Source organism: Miscanthus floridulus, chromosome 2, assembly GCF_019320115.1.
Source record: "Miscanthus floridulus cultivar M001 chromosome 2, ASM1932011v1, whole genome shotgun sequence".
Taxonomy (NCBI): domain Eukaryota; kingdom Viridiplantae; phylum Streptophyta; class Magnoliopsida; order Poales; family Poaceae; genus Miscanthus; species Miscanthus floridulus.
Window position 1 is genome coordinate 35,983,337 of NC_089581.1, and position 24,021 is coordinate 36,007,357.

The 24,021-nt window shown below is 42.0% G+C and overlaps 2 protein-coding genes across 5 annotated transcripts; one reads left to right on the forward strand and one right to left on the reverse strand.

The window, feature by feature from the left end:
- The first annotated feature begins 476 nt into the window (after window positions 1-476).
- LOC136521866 (ADP-ribosylation factor-like protein 2) lies at window positions 477-5,338 on the forward strand. Of its 4 annotated transcripts, none has more exons than XM_066515639.1 (5): window positions 477-615; window positions 1,132-1,238; window positions 1,409-1,519; window positions 2,994-3,156; window positions 3,611-5,150. In XM_066515639.1, the coding sequence occupies exons 2-5, from the start codon at window positions 1,174-1,176 to the stop codon at window positions 3,896-3,898; spliced, it is 627 nt and encodes a 208-aa protein (XP_066371736.1). In that variant the 5' UTR covers window positions 477-615; window positions 1,132-1,173; the 3' UTR covers window positions 3,899-5,150. The 4 variants fall into 4 exon arrangements, 2 of the variants coding, with proteins under 2 accessions (XP_066371736.1, XP_066371742.1); XM_066515645.1 differs by lacking the exon at window positions 477-615 and having other exon boundaries at window positions 622-1,238; window positions 3,611-3,691; window positions 5,056-5,338; XR_010775703.1 differs by having other exon boundaries at window positions 601-615; window positions 1,132-1,242; window positions 1,409-3,757.
- A 362-nt stretch (window positions 5,339-5,700) lies between these two features.
- Window positions 5,701-6,651, reverse strand: LOC136521884 (glycine-rich RNA-binding protein 2). Its single transcript, XM_066515658.1, has 2 exons — window positions 6,439-6,651; window positions 5,701-6,274 (listed from the first exon to the last, which is right to left on the reverse strand). Exons 1-2 carry the CDS (start codon window positions 6,550-6,552, stop codon window positions 5,939-5,941), a joined length of 450 nt encoding a protein of 149 aa, XP_066371755.1. The 5' UTR covers window positions 6,553-6,651; the 3' UTR covers window positions 5,701-5,938.
- Window positions 6,652-24,021: the final 17,370 nt, after the last annotated feature.

Sequence of the window (24,021 nt, forward strand, 5' to 3'; positions counted from 1 at the left end):
TAAAAGAATCATATCAACATATCCGATACCTACGCGCATCCAATACCATATATTCCTATCTGGACCACGTAGTTGCAGCCAGCGACCCGGGTGGGCTGTATGCCGGGGCGAGCCCAAACAAATCGAGTACCCCTCTTCAATCTAGCCTAAGTACAGCCCACAGCAAAAGAGGCCTCCAAGGTCCAGCCCACCCAGCGCCGGCAGCCCACTCTGACAGAGAAGCGCTCGGCTCAGTTGCCTGACTCGCCCCCACCCACTCCTGAGCGGCCGAAGCCCCGACCGGCGGCCGCGCAGATCAGCCCCACCGTTCTCCTCCTCCGTGGCGGCGCGCAGGCGCCCTTCCGTCCTCCCCGTCGTCTCCTCCTTGATCCTTCTCCGAGTGGCAAGTGCCGACCTCGCCTCCTCTTCCTCGGGTAGCCCCTGCTGGGGCGCTGGGCGCACAGATCCGCCCGCCCCTGGGCGCCAGGCGCTGCCCAGTTCTTCCCCTGCCAACCGGCCGCGGCGGCTGCCAGTCAGCACGGCAGGGCTGCTGGTGCCCGTCTCTTGACCGCCAGCACAGCACGGAGTGCCGGAGTCGTCCCCCAGCCGGCAAGCCCCTCGCCGGCTTGCTGCACAGTGAGTCATTGCATCATGTTTTGTTTGATGAATGCCAATGGCTAGTTTCTTGTAATCTCATTGCAATATCCATACCGTATGGCATAGGAGGCTAGGTGATGAATGGATGAATAGTAGCATGATATGCTATATTGAGCGGGATTTGTTTGCATCCATTGAAGATGAAAACATTTTAAGCGCTTTCAATCCTTAAGACCAAATGTTAAATTTGCACCCACCCTCCACATCCAAGCAATTTGTACTGTATTACTTCATTTCAATCTATAATGTTAAATTGTTATGTGAAGAACTATGACACTTTCAAGATGTTATTGATGTATGTATTATTGAATATGTTGGAGGTTAAACAGTTGGGATCCCCAGATGATTCTATATGCCGGGGGGGTGAAATTGTCAATACATATATGATCGATAATTTGTTGTCAAAGGAAATCCAGATTTTTTTTTTTGAGAGGATTCTTGATGCTTTGCTATTAAATTTGACTTAATCTAAAAGCCGTGTACATCTTTGTTCAGATTTGGTGAATCCCCCCTCCCCCTCACGCTCCACCACTGATCATGGGGCTACTCAGCATCATCCGGAAGATCAAGCGCAAGGAGAAGGAGATGCGCATCCTCATGGTGTAGGTTCCCTCCAGCCTCCTTTTCCGTCTGATCCCTTATGCATTTGTTCCCCATGGTTCTTGCTTTCCTTCGGATCTGGTGCTCGTGTTGTCGGATTCCTCTATTGGCTGGCATCTGCATTGATTCATGATGGCTGATTCTATGTTGTGTTCTGCGGTGTTTGTCTCAGGGGCCTGGACAACTCGGGGAAGACAACCATCGTTCTCAAGATCAACGGGGAGGACACCAGCGTCATTAGCCCAACCCTTGGATTCAACATCAAGACGATCAAGTACCACAAGTATGTTCCCCCTTCCTTCCGCTTCCTGTTTAGTCCAGTTTGGCTCCGATGCATATGCATAGTGACATATAGTTACTTGATTTAGAGTAGAGTGGAGTTTGATGTTAGGCTAAATACCAAATGGAACATCATGGTTTACATATAAAGGCTATACATTGATTTAGTTGATGCGGGTTAATGCCGTTAGTTGTCTGTTGGAGTTTAGAACCTTTAGAAGTTTTCACCTTAGTTGCGATTGTTTGCTTGTTTAGTGGACTATCGTGTGCACGTACGTCTGATATAACATGGTAAGAATCATAGCGACACATTTTTCTCGCCCTGTCTACTACATTATGGTTAATTTCTTAAGCAGCATATTATAGTGGGACCAATCTGCGAAGAGTAAATCATGTGATAAAATTGTCTATTAAAATATTATGGCCAAAATTCATCTATGCTTCTGTATATCCCTCACATGTTCTGCCATCAGATGAACAGTTTCAACATCAGACAAACAGTTTCAATTTTTTGTATAGAAATAAAAATTGCATAGGCCAGCAATATTGTTGACATCTAGTTTTGCATCTTGGTACATACAAAATGGAGACTGGTTGGCATGTCGAGAGTTTCCAGTCAAGTGCCATCAGTTGTGTCTTGGAATTTAGAACCTACATCACTTCCAACTTAGTTGAGATAACCTAGACTCATTTAGGTGTGTGTTTATCTGATAAATGCAGTGAGAACCCACCAAAACATTTTCTTTCGTTATGCTGATTTGGTTGCTGGTGCAAGCGGTCGAGTCTTATCTGCCTATGACCGGAAGGTCCCGGGTTCGAGTCGCGGTCTCCTCGCATTGCACAAGCGAGGGTAAGGCTTGCCACTGACACCCTTCCCCTAGACCCCGCACAGAGCGGGAGCTCTCTACACTGGGTACGCCCTTTTTTAGTGCTGATTTGGTTGCTGTTAATATATTAAGTATTTAAGTGGAATATTACAGTAGAGCACTGTGTGAAGTAACTTATGTGATAAAAGGGTTTATAAAGATGTGAAGACAAAATTCAACATTCCTTCTTTGTAGCCGTCACATGTTCTGCCATCATTGACAAACAATTTGAACATTTTACTTCTCTGTTTGTAGAATAGTGATAGGGAAATAAAAATTGCATTGGTAGCAAGTTGATAGTCCAGTTTTTCATGTCGGTTCATGCAAAAAGGAGATTGGTTGGCATTTTGAAGCTTCCTTGTCAAGCTACCTAAAAGTTCTGCTGCAGGTGCATTTTCATCATTTGAAGTGTTGAACTACTATAGGTTTTCAGTGCACAGTGTTGAACTTTAGGAACATTCAGTTCAGCAGAAGCATAGGCAATTTTCAATCAATGGAGATTGCAGCCCTGTCATTTTCCAAATACCAGGCATAGCAAATCTGGCAATCATGCTTTTTCCATGTTACTGCTGGTGGGTCTGATTAATTGTTTAAATTTATTGATTATCTTAGATACTCTTTGAATATATGGGATGTTGGAGGACAGAAGACGATCAGGTCTTACTGGAGAAATTACTTTGAGCAGACTGATGGATTAGTTTGGGTTGTTGATAGTTCAGACATAAGGAGGCTTGATGATTGCCGTGCTGAACTCCACAATCTCTTGAAAGAAGAGGTATGCTATTACCAGACCTCCTAAGCAATGGTGATGAACTGGATATTTCGTAGTTCTATAATACTGTTGTATTAAAAACATTTTGGTCCTTCAATGCCATGGGAATATGACTGATATTTACTGTTTGGTATTTGGATCGAAATGATAGAGGTCCTATAATTGATATAAATGAATAATGCCTATTTACTTAATGATAGAGGTATCTTGGTTAATGAACTGGAAAATGGATATTTTTCTCTCAATGGTATCAAACTCTATGCCTTTGTGAATATCCTTGTTTTTAGTTTGAAATTGTACTGAAATAGCATTTCAAACATTGAGGGTCAAACCACTAAGGAAGTACAATGCCATGTGTTTGGCAGTAAAGAATACTGTCTCTTTGCCACCGTAGGCTAAAATTTTACCTGTTCAGAAAGTGTTCCAATCGTTGATCCTTACGATATTGATTTAACAGAGACTAGCTGGAGCTTCATTGTTGGTTTTTGCAAATAAGCAAGACATACAGGGAGCTCTAAAACCAGCTGAAATTGCGAAGGTAAGCAAACTTCAGTCGTTCATATGTATTAGAGACATGTTTTCCTATATTCCTATGGTTATTTACTGTGTGAAATCAATTTTAACTTGTACTGCACTTTCCCGGTCCTCATGTTTGACAAGATTTTACTTACTCCCGTGTGTTAGCAAAAGGATATGCCAAATTGAATTTAGTTTCATCAGTTATGCTCAATTATGGATGTTCTGAAGCATCCAATTTCAGTGTGTACTACGATAGTTGCATACACTTGTACTTTGTAAATATTCTGCATTTTGTTTTTCTTATAAATTAGATTTGGTTTCCAGTGTATAGTTTTCTCTTGGAACAGAGTCACCCCCATCATTTCCACTGATTAGATGGAAATTGTCATGTAGTCAGACTCAGACAGAATCGAAACACTCGTATGAAAAGCAGATTCTGTGTGTAAATTGGTGTAAAAGAAGCAGCTGTAGTGTTACCAAAATTAGGATTTGTCATTGGGCAAAGTATCAAATCGATATAGCATAATTGGATGAATACATCTTTGCTCTCTAGAAATAAGCATGTGCTATAGTTGGCATTATGTTGCCCCAGCTATAAGCAATAATTGATTTGCTCTGTTTTTTGTTGGAGATGTTGACATGGAGAAACTGATAGCATTATTCCATCAAGCAGCCTTCAGTTAGGGCCCTATGGCCTTTTTATCATCAAATAGGGAGTAGGTAAGGTTAGTCTTAGTCGTGACTTGTAACAACTGAGATCAACAAATTTGCCTTTTGGTTTCATCCAACCTAAGTCACCTCTAACAAAACCTCAAGTGCCATGGAGAGGACTCTCCGTGCACCACAGTAGAGCCATTCTATTTTTACAGCTTCCTTCTGTATGTGGTTGAAGGGCGGGCCTGGTGCAAGCGGTAGAGTCTTACCGCCTGTGACCGGAAGGTCCCGGGTTCAAGTTGCGGTCTCCTCGCATTGCACAGGCGGGGGTAAGGGGTAAGGCTTGTCACTGACACCCTTCCGCATACCCCGCACAGAGTGGGAGCTCTTTGCACTGGGTACGCCCTTCTGTATGTGGTTAAATTCAGCAAGATTAGTTATTTTACGGGCCATTTCACGCCGTTGTTTCCAATGATAGGGTTATGGTGTGGCGCGCAGCTACATTCCATAATTAGACCTTACATTCTTGTTGTGATAACAGTCCGTAAAAACAAATTGCTTGTGCGTAGCCAAAGGGTAACAGGGCCTGAGATTTCCATCATATAGTTGATAGCATTTGTTTTTTATACTAATGTGTTTGTGCTGCGAATGCAGAAAGTGCAGTTCTCCATCTGAATTCGTTATAGTTTTTTTTCCACGGCAGACTTGACTCACCTTCCTCCCTTTCAGGTTCTGAATCTGGAAGTGATGAACAGCAGCAGGCACTGGAAGATTGTGGGCTGCAGCGCTTACACAGGAGAGGGGCTTCTCGAGGGATTCGACTGGCTGGTCCAGGACGTCGCTTCTCGGATCTACGTCCTGGACTGATGATATTTGTAGCGTCGATGTTGTGGTGCCTGTATCAAGCATCGTCAAAGTTTGTTAGCGCGTCGATGCTAGTTTTGTCATGCTGCGTATCAAGCAGCGTGAGTGCAGAAAGTCTGTCTGCTAGTTGCCATGCTCTCGAAACTGATGCAGTTGTTTGGTGGCAATTTTTCTCGCTCCATATTAGCAAAGAGAAGTCTATTAGCAGTTCTAGATTGCTTTACAAAATTTTAAGGACTGAAAGAATTGTGTATTTTAGGACTGGGAGAGCATTGTGTGTTAGGAGCATAAAGCATAGTGTATTTTAGGATATCACATTCTTTGTATCGAAGCGAATTCTTTAAATCTGTTATCCGTATATTTGTTGCGTCCTCCGTATATTTGCAGCGTCCTATGCCTATCGGAGCAGAAGATATTTGTCTATGTAGGCAGTTGATATTTGTATAGCCACAGCCATCAGTGAGAGACGAATTCAATCACGGATAACAGAGCAATTTCAGAGCACAAAAGTAGACGCGAACAAAAACCTTGCTCACTCATCTCGTTTCATAGCAGACCTCTCACTTCCTCTGCCTTTGCTCTCATAGCGGAAGTAACCAAAGCGGACGATAACATATCATGGGGTACCAACACCACCTAATCCAAAGAACGGACACTAACACATGGGTAACTCAGAATCCAACGGTAACACGATACTATAGATAGATAGCTAGGATAACTTGGCCGAAGCCAGGGTGGAGCCCACACATCAGTTCCTCCAGTTGCCGCCGGAGTCACCGCGGCTGCCACCGCCGTAGCCACCGCCGCCGTAGCCGCCACCGTCACGGCGCCCGCCGTAGCCGCCGCCTCCGCCTCCGCCTCCGTAGCCGCCACCGTCACGGCGCCCGCCGTAGCCGCCACCGCCGCCTCCGTAGCCGCCGCCGCCGCCGCCTCCGCCGCGGGACTGGGCCTGGTTGACGGTGATGTTGCGACCGTCGAGCTCCTTGCCGTTCATTTTCTCGATGGCGTCGAGCATGGACTGCTCGGAGGAGAAGGTGACGAAGCCGAACCCGCGGGACCTCCCCGTCTCCCGGTCGGTGATGATCTGCAAAATCACATGACGGCGGCATCAGACTGGATGTTCGATTCGAGTGAACGCAGATCCGGACCAAAACATAGCAGATCTATTGAACCACGACACGGATCTAGCCTCACAACAGCACAGAGCGACCACGGAACAAAACCCAGTGAGAACGAAATGAAACGGACCTTGGAGTCGAGGATCTCGCCGTAGGAGGCGAAGGCTTGCTCCAGGGACTCGTTGTTGGTGGCCCAGGCCAGCCCGCCGACGAAGCAACGGTACTCCACGTCCGCCGCCGCCATCTCCCCTCCACAGAACCCTAACTAACCCTAAACCGAGGACGAGGACTTGGTAAGAGGGGGAGGAGAAGCCAACCCACCTCTGAGAGAGCACGGGGGAACACGGATGCCCTACCCCGCGGCTTTATAGCGCGACGGCCGCGACGGGCGCCGTCATGATCGGATCGGGCGGCGACCGCGCAAGGAGCGGTCCGAGCGGAGGATAAGGATCCCGAGGTGGGCCTACCGCACCGGGAGCGGGAGGGTTCGCGAGAGCCAGATATTTTCGCCGATGGCGTGATGGATCTGCAAGCCGACCGGAATGCTGCTCATGGACCGAGCTGGGCCTGGCTACACCACCATAGCGCTTGACTGGCCCAATCCAGAAGGTGCCGCTCCCCTAGTCCCCTACATGGCTGTATTGTCCCGAAATAAGGTTTTTCCAGAAAAAAAAAGTCTATATTACCTCCCTCAATATTTACATGAAAGTCCGTTTTTCCTCCTGAACTCCAAAACCGGGCAAAATACCTCTCTCAGCTTTTAAAACCGTTCATCTTACCTCCCTAGCCCTGTTATAAGCAGTTTTGAAGGCGATTTTGTCTTTGTCTTTTTTATTTATTTCGGCTGAATCTTTGAAAAATCATAGTAAATCATAAAAAAGCCATAAAATAGGAAAATCTAATTTTGTTGGACTCCACATGATTAGATCTACACAGTGAACATATAATATGGTATGCTTTAGTATAAAGTTTTTGTTGTGGCTTTGTATCTATGCTTTTTTGTAATTAATTGGAATAATTCATAGCTGCAGTTTCTATGGTCCAATTGTGATGAAATTTTATGCTAGGTTAATTATTATATGATTTAACTATAGTACAAATTTCATACTCATTGGATCATGTATGACTTAGTTATAGATTTATTTATATTTAACAAGCATAAACCTAAATAAAATCTATAACTAAGTTATACATGATCCAATGAATATGAAATTTTTATTACAGTTTAATCATACAATAATTAGCCCATCATAAAAATTTCACCACAATTAGACCATAGAAGCTGCAGCTATGAATTATTTCATTTAATTACAGAAAAGTATAAATCTAAAGTTACAGCAAAAATTTTGTACTAAAGCATACCGTGTGCAGATTTACTCATGTGGAGTCTAACAAAATTGAATTATAAAACTAGTTTCAAAAAACAATTACAAAACTGTTCTTTATCCCCTTCAACTTTCACAACCGTTTGCTTTTTCATCATGATCGGTTTTGATAGTAGTTTTGGTGATGTGCCTCCACGTTGGAGGAGGTAATCGGCCTAGTTAAAAGTTTTTTAAGGTAAATCGGACTAATATGTTTTAAAAATATCAAAAAATATATAAAAATATTTTTACATGATATAAAACAATGCAATTAAAAGTAAAACTTTTTGGCTCACTCTTATAAAATTCATAAAAAAATTTATTTTATTATGAAACTAGTTTCAACTTTTTTCTAAAATCATGTTCTATCTTATGGTGCCTAGTTTAAAATTGTTTGAATCTTGATAGACTCATTTTAGTGCATATTTGCTAGTAGAAGCTCTTGTTATAATTAGACAATGTTGATCGTCCCGACTACGTTGAAGCACCAACATAGCATACGACCGTAGTGGGCGCTGGTCCCTGTCCTGGATAATTTTCCAAAGTAGTTCTGTTAGATTGCGTTGATGCATGCACCCTCTATTTAAATATATTTAATTGAGTTTTACAAACCATTGAGTTTAGTGAAGTTCCACGGTGCTTCTACATAGCCCGGACAGACAACAGTCGTGAAATTATAATAGATAACAGAAGTTTTCAATAGCAAATTAGCATCAAAATGAGTCCGTCAAGATATAAACTATTTCAAGCTAGACACCATAAGATAGAGCATGATTTTACAAAAAAATTAAACTAGTTTCATAATTTTCCAAGCTAAAACAATATTTCTATAAATTCTATAAGAGTTAGCCAAATTTCATGAACTTTAATTGCATTATTTTCATGTAAAATATTAAGATAAAATTTTGAAAATGTATTTCTTAGATTTTTTTGATATATTTTTAAAAATATTCCTACTCCGATTTACCTCCGTGAACTTTTAATCGGCCTGTTCGCTGGTTGGTTTGTGGGCTGGTTTGGGCTGGCTGGTGCTGGTTTGTTGTGAGAGGAAAACACTGTTGGCTGGCTGGTTTGGGCTGGCTAAAACCAACAAGCGAACAGGGTAAATGAGTCCAATTTACCTCGCTCTGACGTGGCATCACGTCAGTACAACCACCATCAAAACCGCCCAGGGTGCAAAATCAAATAGTTTTGAAAGTTGAAGAGGTCAAACAACCGGTTTTATAAACGAGGGAGGTAAATCGGACGACAGCAAAAGGTGAAGGGGTCGAAAGGACTTTTCCCCTTTTGTAACTCTTTGGGGTGAAAGGTTGTGTTTGGTTCCCCGCCGCATGTTGACACGCCTCACTTGTGGCGCGCCATGCATTGAAAACCTGTTGTTTGGTTCAGCATGTAGGTGTGGCAGCCATGACTTTTCCTAGTGTAAAACCACGACATAGGTGTGCACATCGTTTTTTGCGCGGCAAAGTGTGGCGACTCCACAACGTGCATGGCGAGTTTCGACTGAGAGCCAAACATCCCAAACCCCCCCCCCCCAATATATATATATATATATATATATATATATATATATATATATATATATATATATATATATATAGAGAGAGAGAGAGAGAGAGAGAGAGAGAGAGAGAGAGAGAGAGAGGTGGCAAAGCACCCTCCATCTCTCAGCTTGCAAGTATCAATGGGAAATATTTAGGTGGGACGCTTACCCCTCCGATAATGTCTTAAAAATACCCTTAGACGGCTCTAGATCTAGCCCTAGTGGCAGATTTAAGATAAAAATCCTCCTCGGGTGAACTTTATAGCGCTAATTTATACTACAAAGGAATCATATGGAAAAACAAGAGTGATAATAATGCAGCGGCACTAGTATCGCCTACGCTATTGCCAGCTCCCCCTCGAGCGTGGGCGTGGCCATTGCCCGTCGTCTATCGCGACTTGGAGTTGCGATTGGTCGTTGATTCGTCGTGCCTCGTCACTCGTCAGCTCGTCAAAGAGCCGGCGGGGCCATGTATAGAGAAACAGACTGTTTGGCCTTAACACATGTTCTCTTGCTTCGTTCCACGCTGGGGCATGCATGCTTCACCCTATACATGGCACATTAGGCCCAGCGACCCACTATCATTATAACTATCTTGACACTTTTCTATAAATTTAGTTAATTTTGATAATATTTTACTCCTCTGAAAAATGAGATTCACATTCTTTTCGAACAAAGCGTATAATAAAAGGTTTACAAATTGTAGGAAACCCACTTCCTATAACCTTCATTTGTTGTTGTTGGTATACAAAATTACAATGGGCCCAAAGTGACATTTAAGCATACCCGTGTTATCGTTACCTTTGTTAATATAAAAGAATTAAATTCCCAATAAAATATAAAAGAATTAAAAGGAAAACATGTGTTACTTGCATTCTTGAGAGAACCTCAAATGGAGAAACTTTGACATAGAACGAGAACGTACTTGCATGGTACAGTTTAGCATACGGAACGATTCTTTACATGAGAGATGGTCATTTAGAACGAAGCCTGCTATGACCTAGTAACTTGGAAGATGATTATAAGGAGAGAGAAAAGTGAAATATAAAATGATACAATTAAACAAAAATAGGAAAAGGATTCAGGAAATTGGAAGATGGTTATAAGGGGAGAGGAAAGTGAAACATAAAATGATATAATAAAACAGAAAATAGGAAAAGGATTCAGGAAATATGAAACAAAAAAAGTAGGTCTTACCGAGATTTGAACTATGCTCATTGGATTCAGAGTCCAATGTCCTAGCCCATAGACCATAAGACCTGTGTTGGGAATGGTTTCCTATTAAACTATTTATTCATTAAATTGTTCACAACCCTTTCTCAACTCACGTTCTGTGTCTCGGTCTCTCCCCATTCTTGTCCTGTGTGATTAGGGAATCGATTGATATCAAGATTTATTGCTAGGGCTTTTTCAGGGGGTGTTTGGTTGCCCCCTCCTAAATTTTAGTCGCTGTCCCATCGGATGTTTAGACATATGCACGAAGTATTAAATATAGACTAATTATGAAACTAATTATATAGTTTGCGACTAATTTGCGAGACGAATCTTTTGAGCCTAATTAGTCCATGATTTGACAATGTTTTGCTACAGTAAACATGTGCTAATGACGGATTAATTAGCCTTAAAAATTCGTCTCGTGGAGTACTGACGGATTATGTAATTTATTTTTTTATTAGTATCCGAACACCCCATGCAACATTCTCCCGACACACCTCCTATAAATTTTAGTAGCCGAATTCAAACACCCCCTTAATTTATTTCAGATCTGTAAAATAATTTGTCTTCACTTGTGCTATTCAAACAAAGCCAGTAGTCTAACAAAGTAACAGCCTAAAATGTAGTGTCGAAAATCCTCAGAACAGTGCACGCGCAAGATTTTCATCTCCGATCCCTCGCCGCCGGCGGCGTTTCTGCTTGGGCACCCGCAACCGCAACTCCTCCCAACATGCGCACAGCGCACTACCCTCGATCTGCTACTGCTATGGGCAGGTGCAGTCGTATCCTTGAAGTTTGATGAGCACCTTCGGTCCCAGTTATTGTACTAGTAGCATTTTTGGGTAGTGTTTAGTTCCCAAAGTTTTTTCAAGATTTCTCATCACATCGAATCTTTAGACACATGTAAGAAGCATTAAATATAAATAAAAAATAAAACTAATTACACAGTTTAGACGAAATTCACGAGACGAATCTTTTAAGCCTAATTAGATTATAATTAGACACTAATTACTAAAAAACAACGAAAGTACTACAGTAACATTTCGTCAAAAATTTCGCCAACTAAACAAGCCCACGTTCATTTGCAGCATTCGCAACTGTCACTGCCTCTGTGGTCAACGTCAATCGTGAACGTCACGTGGTCGTCGCCGTATTCTCGCACCTACGACCATAATTTATGACGTGCCTTGAGAGCGCGAGGCTAAGGTCTTTTGGGTGAAATTTAAAAATTTGACTATTGTAGTATTTTTATTTTTATTTGATAATTAGTATTTAATAATGGACTAATTAGGCTCAAAACGTTCGTCTCGTAATTTTCAACTAAACTGTGCAATTAATTTTTTTTGTCTACATTTAATGCTCCATACATGTATCGCAAGATTCGATGTGATGGCTACTGTAGCACTTTTTGGAAAACTTTTTGAAACTAAAGGTGGCCTAATATCTTTTGCTAGGTGTTTAGATACAATAAAATCTATAAATTTAGAAAAGCCAAAATACCTTACAATTTAGAACCAAAGAAAGTAGTAATTAGTACTATTATGAAAAATAGAGTCATTTCATCATATTTGAATAATGAACTCATGATACACCATCACATTTAAAATGATTTGATTCCTTAAACCAAATGCCCTAATAGCGATCCATTAACATCATGAAAGATCGGATCCCGCCCCTATTCAGACCAACTAGACTACACCTTAAGCGACAACTTAAACATGATAAGAAGACTAGGAAATGGAAGTAGGTCATGCTGACAAATCACTCAAGCTGAGCATCTTGATAAGCTACCCGCCCATTTCCTTGCTTAGTCCTGGGGTACGTAAAACCATTACATCATGTGTGTAAATGTAGTCAAATAGTAACTGTAACATTAGAGAATCCTTCAAGGATAGACTTATTGTCTATAACATTAGATATCCTTCAAGGATAGACCAAACATGTTTGGTTTGAGTTGGGTTAAAGCCAAAAAGACTTGTCATGTCCTGTAAGGATTCCCTAATGTCAGACCCCGCCATTTAAAAGCTGGAGATCAATCTAGATCTAAGTATTTTTGTATGAGCTTAAAGAACATGCCAACAAACTTCTCAAACAGAAGTCTAGCTTTGCACGTGAGCGTCGGCTCCCATTGCAACACCAATGCTCTTGTGGTGACTCGATCAAAAGGAAGAGGAGAAGGATCTTAGAGGATTGGTGGCACTAATGGAGGGGAAGAAGAAGAGATAGGGGCTTAAGAATTGGGCTATGGGTGGCACAGTGGTGGTTGTGGTGATAGGCATTGTGAGAGAGTCTAGGCAATGAGTGCACCGTAGGAAAGACAATAGAGGAAAACCAATAGAGATGGCTAGTAGCAGGATATGATACGAAATGTTAGGGAAGAAAGACACGGATAGGAGGTGAACAGTGGCATATCGCCACCGGCCCATGGGTGGTAGGAGATTAGGTAGGGAAGGTGGAGGATGTTCCCCAACCTTGCAGGAAGATTAGCATAGGTGCCACCTAGTACAAGCGCAATCCCTATATAGAAGATCAACTCAAAAGAGAGAGCATTCAAATGAAATGTGCACAATTTTGTATTTTATTGTTCTTTTTTCTCTATTAATGTATATGTCGTGCAAAACTTTTACGGTTCGTTAAAAAAAACTAGATGTGTACATGTACCCAATTGTAGGGTCCTTGGTGGCCTCCACAGAGAAGGTGATTTGGAGTGAGAGAGAAAATCACTATATCAGATCTTTGTCATTCGAACCAAACTTTGACATGGGTACGTAGGGGGTAGATTATGCAGCTCGAAGGCCATGGGGGATGGAGCCATTAGAGCCCAACCCGCTCCCCTCAGGCTCTCATCCCCCTCTCCACCAAATCTACCAAATCCACCAAAATCTCTCCTCAATTCCACCAAAATCCCTCCCCCCAGCTGCGGATCCGGTATCACCCCTTCCTGATCTACCTTCTAGTGGGTCTTTTTGCTTCGGGCTTAGCTACGGTGGGGGTGGCGCATCTTTGGCGTGCAACCTGAAGCCGCCGCCGGTTGTGCCGCCTTCTCTAGCTTAGGGCGGAGCCACGGCTATCGAAGCTGCTGATGTCTCCGTGCTCCCTGGCACATCCGCCGCACATCCTAGGCTTTCGTCATCGTCGCTTGAGAAGGTGGGGGATGGTGCCTGTGCGGGAGGACCGAACGACGATGGATGGTTGGAGGATGACACGCTAGTTGTCGTTGAGGACGTCATGGAAGACAAGGATGAAGAGGAGGCTGATGATGACAATGGCGACGATGTTGCAGCCGCGCGGGCGTCCACACCGTTTGCCACGGCACGGGTGACCACACCTCCACCGGTAGCCACCTCTACAGCGACGGTCGCAAGCTTGGGTAGGGTCTCGCCACCCTCACTCTCCCCGCATGCCCCCTTCTTCCCTGCCTATTAGTCGGCTAGCAGGAGCAAGTTTAGGCATTGAGAGGAAGATCTCTGCGCGGGTAGCTCCGATGACGAGCTCGCCTCTGCCACGCGCTGCTCGTGCCTGGAAGCTACTCGCAAGGCTCTCTGGACCATGCCTCCACTATGACAGAACCACCCAATTTATACAAGATTAAGTATGATTGTCCCCATTAAATAAGTTGACACGCGCATACCATCACTTATATAAACCCTGTAGTCCGTCAAGTACCACGAAGGCCTCGATAAATCAACTTCACAACCAAGATTGTACTTGATTAAGTAAATACATATCACATACACAGAGTTTGCAGCGGAAATAATATTACAATAGGGTCACAATTAATTAATACAAGTTTAGTTTCAAATTCATTAGGTTAAAACAACATAACTTTGTAATGATTACAAAATCATAATTTTGAATCATATTACTAGCTCTGATGACACCCTCCAACAAAAGTAGAGGAGAAGAAAATACAGAATAGCCGAGCCCACCGACACTTAGTCACCACCTTCAGCAGACATAGCACTTCACTTAAACCCTGAGTACTCAATTGTACTCAGCAAGACTTACCCGACAAGAGAAATATGAAGACTCTAAGGATATGCATGGTTTATTTGGTGAAGCTGATAGCATAATCTTTTGCAAAAGAGCTTACCATGTAAGTCCTTAGTTTCAATATTTTAGCATCAAGTTCAGTGAAGCCAATTATAGCTAAGTTTGCATCTATCCTATAACAATCATTTGATTAGCAAGTATCATAGTAGTAATCATATTTAATTATCATGATCCATGGAACCATCATGTTTCATCAGTTACTACGACAGCCGGACAATGACCAAGTTTCTCACTAACCAGGAGAGACGACGATTCGAATCGATTACATCTAGCTGGATAATCCCAAACACACACCCATACGAACCCACATTAGCTCACGTGGGTCACCGTTCACTCCATTCGGCGATAAGTCTAGACCATTTCGCAAAACTCATGATCCTGCATACTCACATGAATTGCCTGAAGCTCAAAGCCCATAGCAAACATGGTCTTGGACCAGTCCCCTTCCTTCAGGCTCTCCTCCCAGCAATGCTAATGGTCCAATATACTCAGCTCAAATAAGAAAATTAGCTTCACGGTCAACTATAACTCAAGCCCCTGTTATGTATTTGGTACCTTCAATCTCAACCAAGGTCCGACAACGAAGCGGTCCTCAAATGACACAAATGGGATCAAAGAATATATGTCTAGCCAGCATCAACAACAACCATAATAGCACCCGATCCCGTTCGTCTCTAGTTATCCATTATCACCTGGTTCTTTTCTATGATAGCAAATATAGCCAACCATGTTAGAGTAGCCACCTATGTCTCGTAGGCGATAGGAATCACCCAACTTCTACCAGTCTAAGCATAGCTAAGCATAGAGTGACCTATACATACTAGTAAGGATACAGGTATATATATTGTAGACAAGGTAAGACATGCAGCAATGGGTTTCCATTCAACTCCTATACTTAATGCACAAGACAAAATATAAATTCAAGTGTATTTTAAAAGAGAGGTAGGAGGCTTAGAATGCTCTGGGGCTTACCTGGGGTTCAACACTAGGTCAGTGTTTGTTAGATGATATTTGCTTGACAAGCATCTCTTTCCTGACATGTATTCCTAGGGTCCTCCCATCTTCTGGATCCATTCACCAACATCGCCTTTTGGTTGGTTTCAGCACCACATTCTTCACCCTTTCGTCATACATCTAGCGTACCTATATAATATATGCAAAGATGCAATATATGAATGATATGATGCAGCACTAGAGAAGTCAAACACACATCTAACAATTTATGACAAGTATAACTAGGCATACAAACATAGAGTGACGGGGTGATGTTTTATCTTTTCATTACTTTCTATTGGACATCCGTTTATGGAGTACAAGAGCATGGATGGTTTTGCAAGAAAACATTTCATATGATATGAGTAGTAATCTACTCCTAAACCTAGCTCTAACTCACAAACAATAAAGCATGGCAATTCAGCAACACATAATCCATTGAGCACTTATAGAAAAGATTAAAACTAGACAAACATCATAGAAATGGCAAGATGGTAATCAACTTTTAATTCTTTTAATCAAGTAGGTGTATATCTCTTCTTCGGTAGAAAAGGCAAAGTTTCTAAGTCACCTAAGCATACAAGCCATCATCATTTCAAAACAACTCTTATAATTCAATTATAAGGAATAGTTACTCCTATAATTGAATTATAAAGAAACACATGTTCAATATGAAAGTAATTAATCTAACATGGATCACCAGGAGGTTAACATTCTTCTTAACTCATTTTTACCTTAGAGAACTTATAAAAACTGAACAAACAAATAATTAAGTCATTTTAACATTTATAAAGCATATAAAAGGTATAAAAATACTTAAATTAATTAAGTTAACTTGATCAAAACAGAATGAAACTCTTTGTAGAGGCATAATAGAACATAATTGATACTCATAGGAAATTTCATTATTTTTTTGGGCTTATATTTTTGGCCACACCAATCTTGCAACAAAACTCAATTAGATTAATTATTGCATTTTCGAGCACACAAAAATTACTGTTTTATGGCAACAATTATTTTTTATCACATAGAGCATATTATCACAAAACCAAAAAAACAAATTTCATATTTTTGCATTTTTCTACATTTAGTTATGCATTTCACAAGAATCAGCACATTTATAGAAATTAATTAAACACTGAAAAAGGAAAAAGGGCTTCGGGCCCAAAGTGGCCTAGCTCAGCCCAATAGCGCGAGCAGGCCGACCCACACAGGGAGGACAGGCCTGGCCCGATGGTTTCAAAAAAAGGCCCTCGGACTTTCCTCAAACCAATCCGCAATCCGGCCACTGTTTAGTACTATTTACATGAGTCAAGGATTTCACATCTAGACCCTTCCCTTCTTCTCTATTCTCTCTCCTAGCTCCCTCTTCTTCTCCCTGATTGGTAGAGTAGAGGAGCGATGGCCAGCAGCCAAATCCAGCAAGTGCAGGCCATGTTCGGTGGTGAGGGGTGGTGGTGTGGCGCGGGAAACTCCAAACACGCATGGGGTGGCCGCGGCTTGCCCTACCATGGCCCGTAGGGACGTGGCCACACGCAGCGACGGGCACGGCGGCTAACGATAGCGGCGCTACGGGGCATGGTGGTAGAGGTCGACCGACGCAAGGGCAACAATGGTCTCGATCGCGTTCGAGGGTAGCCCTGGTGTGGTGAAGAAGGAACAGGGAGGTAGCTCATCGTGTGCTTTGCTCGTCGGCCAGCAGAAACATAGTAGGCGATGGCCATGCCAATTCCGACCAGCCAGCGGCCACGTTGGCATCGAGGGGCAGCACTGAGGCTTTCTTGGTGCCTGGCTCTCCTACAAGGGAGGCATAGCTTGGCCCGTAGGCAGCCCGAATGGCCTAGCCATGGGTGCCGGTGGCTGCAGCAGCAGCTGCTCCGGCGGCCAAGGGCAGTAGGCAGCGGTGCTGCTAAAAAGGAGGCACGAGAGAGGCATCACGGCATGAAGAAGAAAGGGAGGTGCCTAGCAAGGGGTGGAGGAGGATGGAGAAGGGAGCGGCGATTGAGCGAGTAGGGCCGCTGTAGCTCTGCTCGGCTGAGCGGAGTAGAGAGGAAAAAGAGAAAGACGGCGTCGGCGTTGAGCGATTACAGAGCGAGGACGAAGCCTCTAGGCATGCTAGTAGCTGCTCGAGTGCGCCCACACGGATGGCCACGCGTCCATGCACGAGAGGCGACGTGAAGGCAACCAAACGGTGCATGGCGGTGATGCGGCAAGCAAGCTGCTGCCGGTTGAAAGCTCTAGTTTGGTTTTGGTGAATTGATGAAACCCTAAGTGCTAACATAGTTTATCAAGTGATCATGAGATAAGTAGCACATTCCAAGTGGTGAAGCAAATGAAGATCATGACATGATGATAGTGATGCCATGGTGATGATCAAGTGCTTGGACTTGAAAAGAAGAAAGAGAAAAACAAAAGGCTCAAGGCAAAGGTATAAATGGTAGGAGCCATTTTGTTTTAGTGACCAAGACACTTAGTGAGTGTGATCACATTTAGGATCGATAGCCATACTATTAAGAGGGGTGAAACTCGTATCGAAATGCGGTTGTCAAAGTGCCACTAGATGCTCTAACTCATTGCATATGCATTTAGGATCTAGTGGAGTGCTAACACCCTTGAAAATGTTTGTGAAAATATGCTAACACATGTGCACAAGGTGATACACTTGGTTGTTGGCACATTTGAGCAAGGGTGAAGAAGATAGAGTTGAAAAGGAGTTAGTCATGCTAGTCACACAGTGACCAGATGCTGGAGTCATGCATCCGGTCAGTGGAAGCCACGAAGACGCTGGCGTCGGTCTCTGACCAGATGCTGGGTCACTTAGTGATCGAATGCTAGAGGGTTGTGTCCGGTCATGCTGATGTGGCAGCGCAGAGGGAAGACACCATGTGACCGGACACTAGGTGAGTTTGGTTGAGCATGACCAGACACGTTCGGTCATGAAAAATCGTTTCTGGATGCTTACTAGAAACGACCAGACGCTGAGGTCCAGTGTCCGGTCACTTCATAGCAGCGCATCCAGTCATTTCTTGATCGTTGGGATCGGGCGCTCAGTATTTGAAGAGAGGGGACATGTGGCATGCATCATGCGACTAGATGCTGAGGTCCAGCGTTCGGTCGTCCCGTGTTTAGTACAGTGAGGAGCCCAATGGCTCTATTCATGGGGGGCTGTCTATTTAAGCCCCATGGTAGGCACAAGCTCACTCTCTTGGCCATTTTCATTGACATAGCAACCTTGTGAGCTTAGCCAAAGCTCTCCCACTCACATCATGTATCCATATTGGAAATCAAAGATGACCACACACATCAAGTCAATCAATAGAAAAGTGTGGAAGGTGGTAGAAACCAAAATTGAGATTGGTGATCTAGAGAATCCCACCGCATCCGAAGAAGTGCTTCTCCAAAATAATGACATTGCTCTAAGTGCCATTCATGATGCAATTGATGAGAGAACATTTGAGCAAATCAAGAATATTAAGATGGCTCATGAGGCTTGGAAGAAGTTGGAAGAATCATTTGAGGGCACTCAAGCCATGAAGGGTGCGAAGGCATACATTCTCAAAGAGAAGTTTACAAGCTTCAAGATGAAGGAGGGTGAGAGTACGCCAGAGATGTTCCATAGGCTTCAAGTGCTTGTCAATGATATCAAAGCACTTGGAGAAGAGGTGAAGGACAAGGACTTCTCCTACAAGTTCTTGAGATGCTTACCTTCAAGATTTGGTACATTGGTCACTATTCTAGTGAGAACTGGTTTGGACACCATGACACCAAACCAAGTATTGGGAGACATAATGACCAATGATACATATAGAGATGATGATGAGAAGGAAGAAAAGAAGGAGAAGAAAGATGAGAAGAAGGATGAGAAGAAGAAGAGCGTGGCATTCAAGGCCACATCATCCAAGGGCAAGGCAAAGCAAGATACATCAAGTGAAGATGATGGCTCATGGGATGATAATGATGAGAAGATGGCTCTCTTTATCAAGAAATTTGGCAAGTTCATGATGAAGAAAGGGTATCATGCTAGAAGAAAGAAATCTTCATCCAAGAACAAGGAAGAGTCAAGAAGGTGCTTCAAATGTGGAAGCAAAGATCATCTTGTTGCTCAATGTCTATACAATAGTGACAATGATGATGACAACAAGAAGAATAAGAAGAAGGACAAGAAGGAAAAGAAAGAGAAGAAGGACAAGATGACCTTCAAGAAGAAGAAGGGTGGTTCATATGTGGTCACTTAGGATAGTGATGCTTTCTCAAGTGATGATGATGATAGTGATGATGACAAGATCACCAAGAAGAAGGCACTTGCATGCATTGCTATCAATGAGAAGCCTTCTCTCTTCTACACTCCATCATGCTTCATGGCTAAGGCCACTAAGGTACAAACTTGTGATGATAAATATGATAATGAAAATGATAGTGATAGTGATGATGATGAACCTACTAAAGATGAATTATTTGACATGCTAGAAGATGCCAAAGAACACTTTGACATTAAGAGAAGGAATGCAAGAGCTTGAATAAGGAGGTAAAAGTCCTTAAGCAAGCCCTTGATGAGCTCAAAGCAACTCATGAGAGGCTAGAGGAAGCCCATGAAAAGCTTGGCAAGGCTCATAAAAAGCTTGAAAAGGCTCATTCCTCTTTGCTTAATGAACAAGATAAAAGAAGCTTGTTAAGACTTGTGATGTAGGTTTAACTTGTGATATAATTGATGAATCATTATCTATGCCTATCATTGTTCCTCCCACTAACCCTTCTTGTAGTACTTCTACTTTCACCTCATCTAGTAGTGATGGTTTCACTTGTGATGCCTCACTAATGGTTAAGAATAAGAACCTCAAGAAGGAGGTCAATAAGCTCACTCACACCTTGGCTAAGGCCTATAGTGGTGAGGACCACATGCTTATGTGTTTGGGTAGCCAAAGAGCTTCTCTCTATAAAGAGGGATTGGGCTATACCCCCAAGAAAGGAAAGGTGGCTTTTACTCATCACAAAACTAGTTTTGTGAAGAATAATGGTCGGTTTTGCACTAGTTACAAGCAAGTTGGTCATGTAGAGCAAAAGTGCATGAACAAGAAGTCACAAGCTAATGTATCCTCCATTAAGCTTGATTCCTTCTATGTGCTTACTAAGGGTATAAATGGTGTGAAGGCTAAGTGCATTGGTAAACCATGGATGGGCTCAAAGAAGAAAGCCATTTGGGTACCAAAGAGCTTAGTGACTAACCTTCAAGGACCCAAGTAAGTTTGGGTACCTAAAAAAATTAATCTTCTTTTGTAGGTCAATTACAAAACTAGAGAAAGGCATTGAGTTCTTGATAGTGGGTGCACTCAACACATGACCGGTGATGCAAGAATGTTCAACTCAATCAACACCAATGGCAATGATGGTTATGATAGTATTGCATTTGGTGATAATGGCAAAGGCAAGGTCAAAGGGCTTGGTAAGATTGCAATATCCAATGATATGAGCATATCTAATGTGTTGCTAGTAGAGAGTTTAAACTTCAATTTGCTATCCATGGCTCAATTGTGTGATCTTAGATTCAAATGCATATTTGGGGTAGATGATGTAGAGATCATAAGTGTAGATGGCTCTAACTTGATCTTCAAAGGCTTTAGATATGAGAATCTATACTTGGTTGATTTCAATGCTAGTGAAGCTAAATTATCTACATATTTATTCACTAAGTCTAGCATGGGTTGGTTATGGCATAGAAGGCTTGGTCATGTTGGAATGAAACAATTGAATAGATTGGTTAAGCATGAGTTGGTTAGAGGCTTGAAAAATATTGTGTTTGAAAAGGATAAGCTTTGGAGCTCTTGTCAAGCTGACAAATAAGTTGGAAACACCCATCCTAAGAAAAGCTTGATGAGCACTAGTAAAGCATTTGAGTTATTACACATGGACTTATTTGGGCCAACACAATACACTAGCATCGGTGGTAACAAATATGACTTTGTGATAGTGGATGATTACACTAGATACGCATGGTTATTCTTTCTAGTGGACAAAAGTGATGTGTTTGCAACATTCAAATCATTTGTCAAGGGCATTCACAATGAGTTTGAAACAACCATCAAGAGAGTTAGAAGTGACAATGGTAGTGAGTTCAAGAACACTAGAATTGATGAGTTGTGTGATGAATTTGGAATTAGACATCAATTCTCAGCCAAGTACACTCCACAATCAAATGGCCTTGTTGAGAGGAAGAATAGAACACTCATTGATATGGCAAGGTCTATACTTAGTGAGTACAATGTAAGTCAATCTTTTTGGGCCAAAGCAATCAACACAGCTTGCTATTGTAGCAACCGCCTCTATTGTTACCCATTGAAAGAGAAGACACCATATGAGCTCTTGAATGGTAGAAAGCCCAACATTGCATATTTTTGGGTCTTTAGTTGCAAATGTTACATCTTGAAGAAAGGCACTAGATTAGGCAAGTTTGATAAGAAATATGATGAAGGATTCCTACTTGGTTACTCCACTACAAGCAAAGCATATAGAGTTTGGAATTTGGATAGCGGTGCTCTTGAGGAAGTTCATGATGTTGAATTTGATGAAACCAAGGGTTCACAAGTAGAGAATAAGAACTTGGAAGATGTTAGAGGCATTCAACTTTCAAATGCCATAAAGAACATGGATATTGGTGAATTGAGGCCTAGGCAAGTGAATGATGATGAAGATGATCAAGTGTAAGTGCTCTCCAACTCAAATATGCAAGATGATACAAATTAAGCTAGTACAAGTGGCTCTCATGATAATGAACAAGATCAAGTGGCTAGTACATCATCTCAACCTAATGATCAAGCAAGTGCAAGCAGTCAAGTTCTAATCCTCCAACCAACCAATATTGCAAGGGATCATCCATTGGACACTATCATTGATGATATTTCAAGAGATGTACAAATAAGATCAAGATTGGCTTCATTTTGTGAGCATTTCTCATTTGTGTCATCCATTAAACCAAAGAAGATAGATAAAACATTGAAGGATATTGATTGGGTGAATGCTATGCATGAAGAATTGAATAACTTCACAAAAAATCAAGAATGTGAATTAGTAGAGAGACCAAAGGGACACAATGTGATTGGAACCAAATGGGTCTTTAGAAACAAGCAAGATCAAGATGAGATAGTAGTAAGGAACAAAGCAAGATTGATAGCACAAGGCTATACATAAGTTGAAAGTCTTGATTTTGGAGAAACATATGCCCCAGTTGCGAGATTAGAAGCAATTAGAATCTTGCTAGCCTATGCTTGTGCCCACAACATCAAGCTCTATCAAATGGATATCAAGAGTGCATTTCTCAATGGTTACATCAATGAACAAGTATATGTTGAGCAACCTTTTAGTTTTAAAGATGACAAGAAGCCCAACCATGTGTACAAGTTGAAGAAGGCATTATATGGCTTGAAGCAAGCACCTAGAGCATGGTATGAGAGATTGAGGGACTTTCTACTCTCTAAAGGGTTCATGATGGCTAAGGTTGACACCACTCTTTTCATCAAGAAGATTGGAAAAGATTTATTTGTGGTGCAAATCTATATTGATGACATCATATTTGGATCAACCAATCAAGACTTTTGTGAAGAATTTGGAAAGATGATGGCTAATGAGTTTGAGATGTCCTTGATTGGAGAGTTAAGCTACTTCCTTGGTCTTCAAATCAAGCAATTGAAGAATGGTATATTTGTGAGTCAAGGCAAGTATATCAAGAACATAATCAAGAAGTTTGGCATGAATGATAGTAAAGCCATTAGCACACCAATGAGAACAAATGACAACTTAGATAGTGATGCAAGTGGAAATATGGTGGATCAAAAATTGTATTGGTCTATGATTGGAAGCCTACTCTATATGGCCGCATCAAGACCGGATGTCATGTTTAGTGTATGCATGTGTGCAAGATTTCAAGCCTCACCAAGAGAAAGTCATTTGAAGGCTACAAAGAGAATATTGAGGTACTTGAAGCATACACCAAATGTTGGTTTGTGGTATCCCAAAGGAGCAAAGTTTGAGCTAGTTGGTTACTCTGACTCGGATTATGTGGGATGCAAGATTGAAAGGAAAAGCACCTCAGACACATGTCAATTGTTGGGAAAATCACTTATTTCAAGGTCATCAAAGAAGCAAAATAGTGTTGCATTATCAACCGCCGAAGCCGAATACATATCTGCCAGTAGTTGTACACAAATACTTTAGATGAAGGCCACTTTGAGTGATTTTAGAATCAAGTTCAAGAAAGTGCCATTGCTATGTGACAATGAGAGTGCAATCAAGTTGACCAACAATTTGGTTCAACATGCAAGAACAAAGCACATTGATGTCCGCCATCATATCATAAGAGATCACCAACAAAAGGGGGACATTTGCATTGAGAGTGTAGGCACCGAAGATCAACTTGCTGATATATTCACCAAGCCATTGGATGAGAAAATGTTTTGCAAGCTAAGGAATGAGTTGAACATATTGGATTTCTCAAATATGTGTTGATACACCCCCTACTTATATGACATGCCTCTCCTTCGAGCAATCCAAGGTA

Bases quoted from the DNA above. Each gene is read 5' to 3' on its own strand.
- LOC136521866 (XM_066515639.1), top strand. From the start codon at position 1,174: ATGGGGCTACTCAGCATCATCCGGAAGATCAAGCGCAAGGAGAAGGAG. The intron at 1,239-1,408 runs GTAGGTTCCCTC...TGTTTGTCTCAG, and splicing joins GAGATGCGCATCCTCATGGT to GGGCCTGGACAACTCGGGGA. The intron at 3,157-3,610 runs GTATGCTATTAC...TTGATTTAACAG, and splicing joins ACAATCTCTTGAAAGAAGAG to AGACTAGCTGGAGCTTCATT.
- LOC136521884 (XM_066515658.1), bottom strand. From the start codon at position 6,552: ATGGCGGCGGCGGACGTGGAGTACCGTTGCTTCGTCGGCGGGCTGGCC. The intron at 6,275-6,438 runs GTCCGTTTCATT...GTGATTTTGCAG, and splicing joins GCGAGATCCTCGACTCCAAG to ATCATCACCGACCGGGAGAC.